This window comes from Marmota marmota, unplaced genomic scaffold (assembly GCF_001458135.2).
Source record: "Marmota marmota marmota unplaced genomic scaffold, marMar, whole genome shotgun sequence".
NCBI lineage: Eukaryota > Metazoa > Chordata > Mammalia > Rodentia > Sciuridae > Marmota > Marmota marmota.
The window spans coordinates 37094509-37110418 of NW_025999968.1; the positions used below are offsets into that span (position 1 = coordinate 37094509).

Here is a 15910-nt window from a genome sequence, read left to right on the forward strand (position 1 = left end):
TACCTTGCCAGCGCAGGGGGAGGGGGCGGCTCTGCCTCTCAGCAGGCCGCTGCTCCTCTTCTGCTGGTGGGTCGCAAGCCCGCCTACCTTGCAGGAGTGATTGGAAGCTCTGTTCAGCCGTGGGCCACTGGGCCTTTTCTGCCGGTGGTCACCGTTCCGCCTACCTGGCAGGCGCTGGGGGTGGGGGGCAGCTCTGCCCCTCAGCAGGCCGCTGGGCCTGCTCTGTGGATGGTCACCCAATTAAGTCATTCTTGTTACAGCCTATCTTCTTCATATTATCTTCCTTAGAATAACCAACAGAGGGCACAGAAGTACCTTGGATGTGATGCTTTTAACTCTTATTTCCACAGCACACTTCACTTGAAGAAAATGTTAGTTCTTAAAGTAATGGTTTGGATTTGCTTTTAAAACTGGAATCTAGCTAAAGGTCTGATATCTCAAAGTGTTAAAGATCTAGTGGCTTACTGCTGCCTTCATTTAAATTTTAAAAAATTGTCTAAAGGAAAGAAAAAGCTGCAGCAGCAGTGTGTATTGATATGATGTACTCGATAAAGGAAACCATAGCCCAGTTACATCTTTGATGTTAACAATAGATGTCTTCTAATTCAAAATAAAAATGTACTGGAGATTTCATGTACTCAGTTTCGGGGGGGGGGGTTATTTATCTTAATAGTAGCTCAATATTTTATAATTCTTTTCCTATAATTGATTGCTTTTATTGCCAAAACCATGCATTTGTTTATTGTTGGAAGCCCAATTGATACATCAACCTGAAGTTTCTTTTAAAATCTAATCTTTCTAAATCATTGTGAGTTATCACCTCATGCCTATTAAGATGGTTATCATCAAAAAGTCAAAAAATAATAAAAAATGCTGATGAGGATATGGAAAAAGGGGATGCTGGCACACTGTTAATGGGAATGTACATTGGTACAGTCATTATGGAAAGTGGCATGGAAATTTCCTAAAAAAATAAAAATAGAACCACCATATGATCTAGCAGTCTCCCTTTTGGTACTTATTTTTATTTATCTAAAGGAAATAAAATTACTATCTTGAGAAAATGTTTGTACGTCCATATTAATTACAGTATTATCCACAGCCACATAAAAACAAGCTGAGTGTCCATTGATAGATGAATGTATAAGAAAAAGTAGTACACACACATACTCTCTCTCTCTCTCTCTCTCTCTCACATACACACACACACACACACACACACACACACACATACATAGAGGAATTATTGTTCAACCATGAAAAAGAAGGATATCCTGCCATTTTTGAAAACATGGAAGAACATTATGCTAAGTGAAATAAGCCAGACACATAAATACAAATACTGCATTATCTCCCCTACATGTGAAATCTAAAAAAGTTGTAGAAACACAGAGTAGAAGAGTGGTTACAAGAGGTTGGGAGGTGCCAGGGAAAAAATGGAGAGATGTTGATCAAACTGTACAAACTTGTAAGATGAATGAGTTTTGGAGAGTTGATACTCAGCGTGGTGATTCTGATTAATAATAATGTATTTTATATTTTTTAAATTTGCTGAGAGATTAGATGTTAAATATTCTCACTACATACAGAAAAAAATAGCTGTGTGAGGTGATGGATATGTTAATTAGTTTTATTGTGATAATCATTTAAAAAGTATAGGTATATTAAAGCATGCTGTTATACATTTTAAATATATGTAATTTTATCAATTTTACCTCAGCAAGGGTAGAAAATTAATATTTCTATAATTATTGATTAATTATGTTTTTATACAATAAAAGAGAGGAATATTTACTGCTGCTTTTCTTGCCTTCCTTCAAAGATGATGTGTGTTTTGATCTTTGACCCTTGAAACTGCTCTTTAAGGATGAACTTGTTTATATCATTAAAACAATTCAAACTATGCTTGCTCTATTTGTATCAATATTTTGAAATTGCATCTAAAATATTTATTCAGTCTGTATGTTACAGTAAGAGCTTTTTAGTTTACATTTTGCTTCAACAACAGATAGATCCTGTGTATGTCTGTTTTGATAGACAAGGATATCATTGTGTCGTTTGGAAGACTTTCTCAACTCTGAGGAGCTTTCTCTTCGAAATATTGAAACAAACTACATAGGAGGTCAGCACTTACTCATTACCTTCAATATTTATTAGACTTCTGGGTTCAAGGTAATCAGTTCTAATCCAAAATGCATTATTGGATTTATTTATTTTTTCCTAGATCATGCCATTGGGTTTACTAATGCCTCTTTCTCCTGGGATAAAACAGGGATTCCAGTACTAAAAGAGTAAGTCTTGATTTGAGGCACATTTGAAAAATTATTTTAGTATTGGATTCTATAATTATGTCAACTTTCATTTTTTAGAGTTTAACAAATTAATATAGTGAATAAGATTTTTTTAACCCTTCATTGTACCTTTCATTTTCTTAGTGATTTTTTTCTGTTTGTTTCCTCTCTCAGGACTTTACAGTTCACCTGTTTTTTGCAATTTGGAAGCCTAAGTGTTTGTAGAAAAATGTGAAAAATCCCTCCATCATCTCTCCCCTTTTTTCATCATACAGCTTGAACATGAAGATTCCTGAAGGAGCTTTGGTGGCAATTGTAGGGCACGTTGGGTCTGGGAAGTCCTCTGTGCTGTCTGCCATCCTGGGGGAAATGCAGAAGCTTACAGGAGTCGTCCAGAGAAAGGTAGCACTGACGTGTTCTTTCAAAATCTTGTAGAAGTGGCCATAACCAATTTGTCATTAGTTTCAATAAGAATTTATCAAATTAAATTGAAGATTCAAGAATTTAATGGGTATTTCTAGTTTATAACAAACATTTCAATATCCATAAAAATCGATTAGCTATGGATAGATTAGTAACAGAGATCTGTCCTCTAAGTTCTTCAGCAAATCATTTATAAATGCTTATAGTAATTGTTTGATGACATTAACCAAATTGCAACCAATTATAAAGAAATGAATTTGATTTATACTGTAATTTGATTAGTTTTCTAATTACCATTCATTACAAGTTTCCGTAAGTAATTATGGCCATTCCATTTCTAAGAAGTCTTCTAGCTAGTTGCTCATGGGTGGTATCTGTGGCCTAAAAGAAACCTCAGAAAAAATAATAAATAATATTAATAGCTTATATTAAATATTCAGTCACTGAATTATAGAGAATCTATTCTCAGATATTTATTCTACTCTTAGAAGTAGATAAAAATTCAAATTAGGGCCTGGCTAAGTTGTTGAGGCTGTGATCTTAAACCTGTGATCCTACTGTCTCAGCCTCCTGAGTCTCTAGGATTACACATATGCACCATCACACTGTCTCAACAAGTTCTTAATGGTTTTGAAATATTAGACTACCCTGTGAGTTTTTCCTTGAACCCAATTAACCCTCAGGTAAAATATTAGCCCAGTTCCTCCTTCTCACCTCTAACAAGGAAGAAACTTTATGCATCTGAGACCAGTTCCTCTTTACCCTTACTTTTTTTTTCCTCCCTGGAAAAAATCAACTCTATCAACTCCTTTTTTCTTTCCTCATAACATATATTTCCTCATATCCTTATAACTTTATTGATCCTAGTCTTTATGACTTAACTTGTATTATTCTGTTTTCTCTAAGCTTTATTGTTACCTAGTGTAGGATCAAATATAATCCCTATAATTTTTTCAGATAAGATTACACTTAATAAGTACTACTATTTTTTTTCAGAAAATTTACCCATTTTATTGATGCATTGCAATTGCTCTACATTTTACCATATTATGTAGAAAATACTGAAACTACAAGCTACTTTGTAAAACCAAAGACAAACATTGAATCCAAAGATAAACTATGTTTTACACAATGGACCCTTTTCCCGGAGTTAGTATTAAATTTTAAATATCTATTTCTTTTGTTAAAATGATTATTTTACATACTCCCTAAGTACATCTGCATTACAAACAGCTCAGTAATTCTCAGAGACTATCTGTTTCTAGAGGCTTGTTGTAAAAGGAAGTGCACAACCAGAAAAGGGAGAAAGCAAAAAAAAGTTTAAAATCGGGCACAATAACTAGCATATCAAATACATTTAATAAAGTAGGAATTCCATTGCAATATCAAGGATTCAAAGCAGAAATACTAACATCACATATAATGTACATATAATGTACTGCTACATGTAGTGAGATTATTTTTCAAGCTGAATTGAAACCACACATTATATAAAGTTTAGCAACAAACAACCATGTAGACATGCTGCACCATCCATCAGTTTAAAAGAAAAATCAAAATAGGATTTTGAATTTAAGTATACCATCTTTTAGCCCTGAGTTCTTCGTAATGATTGCAATCAGCTCTTTCCATATAGTTCAAGATATCTATAACTTTTCTTGGACCAATGAATGTTCTTTGCAAACATAATGAGGATCATAGTAATTTCATTTTCATTTAGTATTTTCAGCTATTTTCAATAAGCAGCTATGAAGCACATACTATGCATCTATAGCATAGTACTAGAGTAACAAACATGAACAAGATATGTTTCTCTTTTTTCAGAGATCATAGTCAACTGAGGTAAATACCAAAGTCAGTTATGACAAGTTATTAAAAATGAATGAAAGCACACACATAACAACAACGACAAAAAAAAAAAAAAACAAAAATTCTGTTTTGAAGGGTAAGAAAAAGAATCAGAGAAGAGGTAGTCTTTATTTGATCTTGAAAAGAATTAGGAATTGATAAACATAAAAATAATATCAATTCTAGGTTTTACATAATGCATTAATAATGACAATGAGCAAAAGGCCCGGGGTAATGATTAAAATGAGAGGATATACCAAGACCTAGTTAGTTTATGGTACAGTCAGCTGGCTCCCTATGAATATTAATGACTAGCATTTTCATTTTGATTGTTGAGGTTTTTATGGTAAGACATAGGGATTCTTTCTGACATTTTTGAGTGTTTTAAATTAAAAAAACGTGTTCATTGTAATAAAATAAACCATATCAATGCCATTGTGAATGGTAAAGCAGAGGGACCCCCACCTGTTTTTTAAACTGTAGGTGTCCAAGATAGAAGCTATAATCTCTCTATATAAGTGGTTGCTTGATCTTCAGAAGTATTTGTTTTGGATCTATCGCAGGATTTGACATATTACACTCTGAATTATTTCCCCAATATTTTATCACAAATGTATAAGTATCATATTGATAAGCACTATATAAATGAAGTGATCATTATAATGGCATGACCAATTTAACATTTAGAGTTTAAAAAGTTTCTTTGTAGGGCTGGGGATTTAGCTCAGTTGGTAGAGTGTTCTCCTTGAATGCACAAGGCCATGAGTTCAATCCCCAGCACCATGGAGGGAAAAAAAAGTGCTTTTGTGAGCTGGGTATAGTGACTCATGCCCATAATTCCAGGTCCAGGGAGTCTGAAGCCAGAGGATTATAAATTCAAGGGCAGCCTCAGAACCTTAGCAAGACCCTAAGCAATTTAGCAAGACCCTATCTCAAAATAAAAACTAAAAAGGTCTGGGGATTTGGCTCAGTAGCTAAGTGCCCCTGGGTTCAAACCCTAGTACAAAAAATAAAATAAAAAAGTGCTTTTCTGTGTGTAGCATTCAGAGTATGATTACTTTTTTGAGGCATATTTTATATCATAATAGTCAAACTCTAAGACTCTCTAGGATCCCCTATTCTGTATCAAGGGCTCACATCAGATGTCATTCATATGGAATATTCAGTATTCAGTGTTCTTTGATAGAATATTAGAGATCTGAAGGTCATTTTGCATTACCAAAAATTCAATTGTAGTTTCATTATTATGTATGAAGCAAAATGCATTTCCCTTTGTGGGAGGCCAATAATAATTATAATAACAATAAAAGAAAATATTTACATCTTTTTAAAAACTGATTATCCAGTTTCAATCCCTGCAATAGCAATGTGAGACCATGTAGTTTTTGTTTTAAATTATGTTTTTTTTCATATTCTTCAATCTTTTCTTCTATGTTCTTTAATTTATTCTCTTTTCTGCTTAACTTGCTTAATATGCCACAAGCATTCAAAATATTTTTCACCTGTGGGTTGATTTCATAGGCTATTCTAATCAAAGTTCAGATTATTCCCTTCACAATGCAATTCCAGAGCAATTACTCTTGTGTTCAAGATCAGGTCAGATCAGAACTATACTGTTTTTGATCAAAAGCCATTCTGTGTCTTACATGCTCAACAAAGAAGAATTAAACGTTAATCTTTGATCTTTAAAGTGGTTGGTTGAAATCAAAAGGCTAATAGTTGCATATATGCCTATCTCAGAAAGTACTTTAAACATTTGCTATTGTTATAAAGCAGGCAGTATTTAAGATACTCCAAAATCAATGTTTGGATAGAATCCAGGGGTCAGAATGAAAGGTGGGTCTCTGGTTCAAATATTATAGATTCTTTTCCAGAAAAGAAGGGTTAGTTAAAAGGACATTTGATGGAGTAAATTGCCACATGTTTAGGGATCATTTCAAGCCATAAATAATCAAAAAATGAATTCAGGAGTAATAATCAATGTATAAGACATGGATGTGTGCTGTCAGGACACCCTTTTAAAAAGAACTTGCTGCCTGTTGTGGAAATACATGGTCCGAATGTCAGCTCCATCAGGGTTGGCCTTGACCCAGCCCAAGATCCTACTCTTTTTCAGTCTAACATGGGACAACTAATGGACAACATTCCTCCAAAGCTCTGGAAGGTTGGCCACAGCTTTATCAGGCCTGAATCACAGTATGACGTTTCCCTCTACCTACTGTTCTGTTCTCCTTTCTTTCCATGGGGTTGAGCCCCAATATACAATATACAATATGCACCTCAAATTCTGTCTCTGTTATAGAGTGAATTGTGTGCCCCCCAAATTGTATGTTGATGTTCTAATCCTCAGTAATTTAAAATATGATAGCATTTGGACACAGGATTTTTGAAGAGTTGATCAAGTTAAAATAATCTCATTAGGTTGGACCCTAACTGAATATGACGGAAGTTCTTTTAGGAAGAGGAGATTAGAATGCAGACACATACACAAAGTGAATGTCATGTAAAGAAGGGAAAAGGCCATCATCCACAACCCAAGTGAAAGGCCTCAGAAGGGACAACCCTGCTGACACTTTGATGTTGAATTTCTAGCCTCCAGAATTGTGAGAAGATAAATTTCTATTATTTAAGCCACTCAGTCAATGGTACCTTGTTATTGGTAGCCCTAGAAAATAACACATTTAGCATCTGCTTCCAGAAAATCTTAATATAAAAGATTAAATCTTAATCTTAAAGACATATAAGTGTGATGGAAGCTAAAGTGAAAGTAAGTAAAAAGCACAAATTAACTCATTTGAAGGGACTGCTAATAAACAGATATAATCTTAAAATAGGATACAATGATCTGTATGTTTACATGTAGGGAAATAACCTAGATTTAAAATTGTATGTGTGTGTACATACTTGTGTGCATGCACAGAACCCATGGACTGTGTATACTTTAATGTGGTGCATGCAAATTCTCCTCTTTCCTTGTTAAGAATACTCCTTTCTTTCTTTCTTTCTTTAGGGCTCTGTGGCGTATGTTTCCCAGCAGGCCTGGATTCAGAATTGCATTTTGCAAGAAAACATTCTCTTTGGCTCCATCATGCAGAAGCAGTTTTATGAACGAATATTGGAAGCCTGTGCTCTCCTTCCTGACTTGGAGCAGTTACCAAACGGAGATCAAACTGAGATTGGAGAAAGAGTAAGGAAAATATAATTTATCATATGCAGGAATAAAATAGCATTCAGCTATACTAATAAAATGTTAATAGTCTTTTTATTGAGGTCTTGGAGAGTTACCCAACTACAATTTTTAAAAACTCATTATAGAATTCCTGTGAAGAAGATGGCAGTATTAAGGGCAAAAAATTATTTATAATTAGCTACATAGAAAACAGATTAAAAAACAATTCATTTGTTAGTATCCATGGGGGTGGAATTAAAGTCCGCCAACTAGATTGTCAACATTTTTGTTTTAGTTCCTAGCACAATGCTGTTCTCCTTCTAAAGAGTTTTTTTTTTTTTTTTTTCTTTTTCTCTGAATAAGGCCAATCAGGAAAGGAGCATCAGAGCACCAAGCTCTGGTTCTATGGAGGTTCTGAGATGACATTTGTTAATGTGCCTGCTCTACATTGGCTTATTCCTGCTTAAAAGGGACTTGTTTCCCAGTCATCTCACTGTTTGTTCTATTTTATTTACATTGTGTTAATGAATAATCATTACTCTGCTCAGTATTTCAGACTTTATATATATATATATATATATATATATATATATATATCACTAAGTATGAACCCCTAAATAATTTATTATCCCTGACCAGTAACAAAAATCTTCATTTAAGCATGAATGTGGAAGTATCCTTGAGGTCTACAATCCATGAGGATATAAGGATGAATAAATAGTCTTTACTGAGTACTTCAAATATCTGAAAAGGAAGCAGGCATAGGCAATTTTATACATTGATAAATAAAATATGGTATGCAACAAAATTGTAGGAAGTAGAAATCTATAAAATCCAGAAGGAACCAAAACTGATTTTCTAAATAAGACTGGCTTCCTTCATAGTCTGCTATTTTGTAGATTTAATTTTTCAATAATATTAAATAGATTTATTATTTTTTTCAAACCCCTGGATTTTTCTGGGCATCTTCATTATCCCTGATCAAAATGATGCCATAGCTAAAATCATGCAGAAATGTGATTTCTTCAAACTTGTTAGTGCATACTAAAAAAACACCCTGAGAAAACTGTCTCTAAAAATATGAATATCTGATTGTATGTAACAATAAAGAATTTAAAAAGGAAAAAAAATTCAAAATTGGATATACTGATTTAGTATAGGAACTAAATGATATTACTATTTATAATTCCTGCTTCATTTAATTAGCTTTTTCTCAATGTGATATGATGTATTTTAAAACAAACATGGAATTGAATACTTCATAAGGAAATCTATTTGCAGCTGTTTATGAGATAACCAAGACAATGACTATAGAGTTTTCCTTTTCTTTCAATGATCTTTTCCTTTGACATTTTTTAATTAAACACAAACATTTATGAATTTATTATATACTCTGATTCTGCTTTGGGGTATAAGATGGTAAGTGAGAGAGCTGTCACCCTGCCTTCAAGTAATTTGTAATCTAGCCGAACACTACCAACAGTTTTAATCAATTGTCTTTACCAATATTTATTCATTATCTGGTGTCATACACTAAGTATTTGGAATAAAGGATGAACTAGGTGGGAGCTGATAGGCTCATGAGAGACTATGAGACTGGGCTGAATAAACAATGTTCTGCAAAATGGGAAGGGAGGGAAGACATCATTATACTCAATACACTGAGAGAGAGGTTGCTGTCCAAGAGAACTTTTTAGGGTATCCTTCAAATTGAAAAGAAAAACTGTGGGCTCCCCAGCAGAATGAACATCCTTGGGTCTACTATGAAAGGGTAGGTCAATCTGCTCAGTCAATCATATTCACTTGAGGGCATCATTGGGATAGAGGTAGAAGGGGGGTATTAATACCATAATAAAAGCACTTAGACTGAGAAAGATGCTTTTGCTCATGGATGATGGAAGAGTGAGATGTGGGAATCCAAGGTATTTAAGCAAGATGGTAATATAATTACAGGATAAGTGGCGACATGTCAGAAGATGAATTAGAGGAGGAGTAATTGGGTAATAATACCAAATGCCAACGGTGTCCACACTCAGCGTTGGATTTAGGAATATTTTTACACACTTTATTGAATTCTCCCAAAATATGAGTCAGGGGCTACCATAATTACATGCAAACAAATGCACACATCATACACACATGTGAACCACATTCCTTAATATATACATTTTCATGCTCAACTCCCTTATTATCTTTGAGTCTGAAGGGCTAGCATAGCCCCCAGAATATAATCATATTGAGAAGATATCTGTTGAGTAACAGGACGATTGTTAAATGCAAAGAAGCAATATCATTTTGCAATTGTAGGCCGTTGGCTAAGTTCTGCGTTGCATTGAGAGCTTTAAAATAAGATCAGTAAACACTAAACATAAATGAATCAAGTGAATTGGGTGCCTTACCCCATAATTCTCTATACATAGCTGTATGTGTCAGCTTTAATTTTCATATAGTGATGTATATTCCTTACTTTTGCTTCTTGGAGTTGTCCTTTTGCCAACAAGACTTGCACTAATCTTTCTACAGGAGAAAATAGGACATGTTGATTACAGCTTTGGTAATTTAGCCATTATTCTCGATTTCCTATGTGTCAATTTAAAAATGATCACTTAGTGTCAGTATATAGTTGGCAGCCAGATATCTTGTTTAATATTCTACAGGCATAACTTTTCAGACATAGAGCTTTGAAAATTCTTCTTTCCTTAATTGGTAGCCTCTTCTTTTGAGAGTAAGTAGTTAAAAGGAGGTAGACGTAATTGTTAATTTTCCCAAGTTAGTAGAACTAGGAAATGGGATGGAGATAAGACTAGGAAATAATTGATAAAGTTTTGAGTGTTCATGTTGGGTTGTTATCTTGTCCTTGCTATGAAAGAGCACTTAGATGTAACTTCTATTCCATACTCAGGGTGTGAATATAAGTGGAGGTCAGAAGCAACGAGTAAGTCTGGCCAGAGCTGTCTACAGTGGGGCTGACATCTACCTCCTGGATGATCCCTTGTCTGCTGTGGATGTTCACGTCGGAAAACAGCTCTTTGAAAAAGTAATAGGGTCCTCGGGCCTTTTGAAAAACAAGGTACTCATAGTATCATTTTTGCCTTGAAATCAAAGGGAGGATAATCTGCTTAGCACTGTGCCTACTATTCCAATTATCTTGCCCATTTGTTTAAGCAAAATAGTCAACTTTCACATGAAAAGATAAGATATTTGTATTGCCCTTTAAGAGGTAAATTTCAATGATCATTTTTGAGATTTTTTGCATAACTTTATATCAGTAATAAGTATGTACATAAGGTAGTTACCTCATTAACAATTACCTTACTCTAAGGGGGAGTATGAATTATAATTAGTTTAGTTAACTTTATTTGAAAAATGGTATTTTGGTATGTACTACTTTTTAAAAAAATAGATTCATTTTACTTAAAATTTGGTATTACAAACATAGCAATAATAATGATTCCATCATTTTGTAATGGGGCCAAGAAAATAGAAATTAATATTTACCAAGTGCATTATATGTTTGACTCTTTAAATTAGTGTCTTCAGTTCTTATAGCAATTCTCTAAGATAGGTATTATCATTACTCCTATTTTACATATGAAGGAAATCATACTCTAAATTGACCTGATTTAAGTTTCTCAACTTAAAAATAGCAAACATTTTTCAAAGTCTGTCTGACCACATAATCACAATCATTCCATGATAATATGTTTGTAGATTTGTTAATATGTAGCATTCTGGAAAATATATGTAAAATTCTAAAATATTTATCTCAGTAAATAATGTAAAAATTTCTTGATTTACTGAGATGAACCCAAGATAAAAACTTCTCATTCACTTGTATTTATATGTGTATAATAATATGAAAGATTAAAACATAAAATTTATTAATTGTAATTTGAACAAAACACATTTTTTAACGGTGGCATTTTTTTTTAAAGGCAAATGTTTTAGTCAGGTTTTTGCTACTGTGACTAAAAGATCGGACAAGAACAATTTTAAGGAGAAGAAGTTTATTTGGGGTCTCATGGTTTCAGAGGTCTCAGTCAATAGCCATCTCCATTCCTCATGGTTTGAGGTGAAGCAAAACATCATGATGGAGGATTGTGGTGGAGGGAAGAAGCTCATATGGCAATCAGAAAGCTGAGAGAAATTCCACTCACCAATACAAAATATATACCCCAAAGGCACATCCCCACTGACCCACCTCCTCCAGCCACACCCTGCCTGATTTCAGTTAATTCCCATCAGGAGATTCATTCACCGATTGGGTCAAGGCTCTCATAACCCAATCATTTCACCTCTGAATCTGCTTGCATTTTCTCACACGTGAACTTTTGGGGACACCCAATCTAAACCCTAACATTAAGCAGAAGTGACAGATATGAAATTATTTTAAATTTGCTATGAAATCAATTAATTTCTAATGACTGAACAGTACCCTAATCAAAGGATTAAAATTACATTTGTAAGATATTTTCTGATCTAGCAGTATGTCTAGGAGACAGTATGGATGCTGTGTTCAATTGTCACCTACAAAAATTACACTCACGAATACTAAAGACCAAAAAAAGTGACTTTAGTAAAAAAAAAAAAAAATGTGCCTTTGTTTGTTTGTTTGTTTTTCAGTTTTTTCTGGAGAGCTAACCCAGAGCCTCACACATGCCAGGAAAACGGTCCACCACTGAGCTACATCCCCAGCCCTATTTATGCCATGTTTTGTAACCTATAGAATAAAATACTTTGTGTTTCAGACTCGTATTTTAGTCACACACAACCTCACACTTCTGCCACACGTGGATTTTATTGTCGTGATGGAAAGTGGCAGGGTAGCACAAATGGGAACATACCAGGAGCTGCTATCGAAAACCCAAAACATCCATAATTTGCTTCAGGTTTTCAGTGGACAAGAAAAAGGTAAGGATACAATAAAAAATAAGCCTAAGACATAATATGCCTATGCATTTTGAATTAATTATTAATTAATAATAGTCTATTAATTACCTAATCTCTTGCTGTACATTTCTTTTTCATTGATCCTGCTAAAGTCAAGGGCGGGGCTCCTTTATTTCAATAGGAAAGAAACAAAGACAATGAGATAGACCAGTTAAACATCAACTCCTCTATGGCTTTTAAGAATAAATATAAATGCACCAGTGTCTGTTTCTTCATCTATAAAGAGATTAGATGATTTATAAATTCTAGTCTAGTCTAGAATATAATGGGTCAAAACATTCTGTCTTTAACATTTAGAACACAAAGTTTAAAGCATAAATCCACAAGGAACAAAAAGTAATTATTTGAAACATTTCAGGTAAATTATTGGATGCACAAAAAAAATAATAATACAGGGAAACATATCAGCTTAACTTTGAAGAGTTAGAAATTGGTTTTATTCACTAATTTTTGTAACTATAGTCATGGAATTTGAAAATCAGATTCATAGACTTTTTAAAATAAAAGAAGTGGTTCCATCCCCGTTGAATGCTTAGGACACAGGGATGTTTGAAATCCAGCTTTATTTTAGTATTTCACAGAAATCAGTCCTTGCCTGCTCTGAAAGTGGGATGTCACATCATCTCTTTTTAAAGCTTTAGTTGGTTTTTCATGTAGACCATCAGAGCCTGATCATTTTCCTGGGCCTTTTCTGGATTATTTTGTAATTTCATGACATACAGTGATATGTCTCTGTATTTTCTAAATGACTCAATATCTAGTCTAAACTCACTTTATCCTTGACCTGTATATAAATGCCATAGAATATGAAACTGGTTTAAAACAAGATCAATTATTATTTTAATGTCATGAAATCCAAAAATAAAGTCATTTTTCAGTTGTCTTTTTTTTTGAACCTTAGCTAAGACACACAAATTGAGTTCTATTTTTTTCAATTCCCTGATTTTACTTCTCATATTATAAATATTCTATTTGTGCATATATTTAAAAATACACGGTGCATCTCCAGAAGGAAGGAGTCTTATCATTTTCTCTGTCCTCACCACAGAGGAAGCCACAAGCAAACAAATGACAAGTGCCAGCTAGATGTTTATTAAATAACTGCATCAAAATGTGTGTCTCTTCAGAAGTAAACAGGATGATTTACAACACTATGAGCCAGTGTCTTTTTTTTTTTTGCCATTTATTGAAAGTCACATAAAATATAGATTATATTATATTGGAAAAGATATCTCCAGAATCAAACAGAATATGTTTTTAATTCCATAGTTAATTTACTGCAAAGTATGAACAGTGGACCATTTAAAAATTGTGGGTTTGCTATTTTTCAAATCTCTTTTGGCATACAAATGCCACACCTTCTCTGCATTTGTATGTTTTTTATGTATTTATGTGTCCTCTACAGTAACAGGTTAAAAGCAATGTTATTCTTAGAATTATCCTAACAGATACTACCAATTCTCCAGAAATATGCCATTAGAAATGTATAATTTGAACTTTTTTTTTTCCTAATGACTTCAATATTTTTGCATTTTGTGTTAGAATTCAGGAAGATAGAAAGTAAAGAGAGTTTGGGTACTAGGAATAGAATATGTTTGAAATTGAATATTTCTGGGATTTTAATTTATTTGGATGCTAGATGAAAATATAAAGGCTTTTTAAAAATCTAGTATCTAGTATTTTTATCTAGTAAAAACCCATAAAAATACTTTACTCATAATAAATAGATAGATAACCTGCGAAGGTTAGCCATATATGGTATGATTTCTTTTGCTTACTGTGAAATCAGGGCAGAAATAGATTTCAATGATATGAAATTCCTCATTAAATAATAGCTTCAAACTCAGTTACATCCAGTGTGATATTCCTGCAGTACTACCTTTACACTTAGGTTAGTACTTGATGCCTTATAGAGTCTCTGTTCTGCCTTTCGTGCCTGACTTTCTAGTCGAGAGATTGCATCCACCACCTGAGCCCTCTCCACTTGCTGTTTCTTAACCGCTCTTCATTTGTCTTCAGATTCCAGAATTCTTTGCTCCTAGGACCAGGACAATTGTATCTGCCTTGGGTCTGTTCCAGCAAAGAACCAGCTGTTGTGCAGGCGTGCACAACTTTTTGACCTGAGAATTCCCCCCCCCTGGGGATGGTGGTGATGGGTAGAGCCTGAACATGTGGACTGAACATGTGTGCAGCTCTCCTGTTTTAGGGTGGAACTGGAGTGGGAAAGATTGAGAGCTAAGGGACTACCTCACCAAAGACTGCTATGTACACAGTAGGGGAAAGTGTCAAGAATCCAAACATCTCCCCTGACCTTTTCTTCCAAGTGTTTGGGGAGGCATATTTGTTATGGTAAGCAGTAGAACTTATTTAAGAGTCTGCTAGTTCTATCTATAACTTTAAAATGATTAGAGGGTATGTGGACCTTCATTTGAACTATTGCCCTGGTTCATACAGATGTTAGATATAGGCCTGTCTGTGAAGATTTATTTGCATAAGTGATAAATTCTATCTGAGGGCTTTTTTTGGCCAAGATTTAGGAGAAGAGAACTATTTGGCAGGGAGTGCAGTTTGAGAAATGTGATCCCCAGTTTTAAAATCACCCTGTGAATCGCTTCTCGGCCTTTTGGCTAAGATCAAGTGTAAAATCACCCTGTGATCTGTCTTCATCTATTATAATTCATCATTTTTGGTTTTGAAACTATTCAGAAATTCCTTTAAATGATACATAATTCTTCATTTTAAATTAAGTTATATGACATTATAATTGGGGTATAAGTTAGCACAACATTGTGGAGAAATACAGTGTTCTGAAGTCAGGAGCTCTTCAGATTTAGTCCTTGCACTGAAACACTATGTTGGTCTTCACAGAAATGAACTCTTTTGGTTCTTCCTATTTATGAAATATAGGGCTTGAACTAGCTGTTTTTCCTGGTGGCTGATGTGAAACTGAACAATGTGTGTTCTCCTTCCTACCTACCTACTTAATTTATTTCTTTCTCTTTCTTTCTTTCTTTCTTTCTTTCTTTCTTTCTTTCTTTCTTTCTTTCTTTCTTTCTCTCTCTCTCTCTTTCTTTCTTTCTTTCTTTCTTTCTTTCTTTCTTTCTTTCTCTTTCTTTCTCTCTTTCTTTCTTTCTTTCTTTCTTTCTTTCTTTCTTTCTTTCTTTCTTTCCTTCCTTCCTTCCTTCCTTCCTTCCTTCCTTCCTTCCTTCCTCTCTCTCTCTCTCTCTTC

The 15910-nt window shown here is 34.0% G+C and overlaps 1 protein-coding gene and 1 pseudogene across 1 annotated transcript in view; both read left to right on the plus strand.

Moving 5' to 3' along the window:
- The window catches only part of LOC107136100 (multidrug resistance-associated protein 1-like), a 93454-nt gene that overhangs the window by 41177 nt on the left and 36367 nt on the right, over positions 1-15910 (plus strand). Inside the window, exons 10-15 of the mRNA XM_048803516.1 lie at positions 2038-2122; positions 2225-2291; positions 2567-2693; positions 7573-7749; positions 10634-10801; positions 12480-12642. Coding sequence (XP_048659473.1) covers positions 2038-2122; positions 2225-2291; positions 2567-2693; positions 7573-7749; positions 10634-10801; positions 12480-12642 — 787 coding nt within the window. The remainder of the gene's footprint in view (positions 1-2037; positions 2123-2224; positions 2292-2566; positions 2694-7572; positions 7750-10633; positions 10802-12479; positions 12643-15910) is intronic.
- Positions 15289-15384, plus strand: LOC125617033 (annotated as a pseudogene).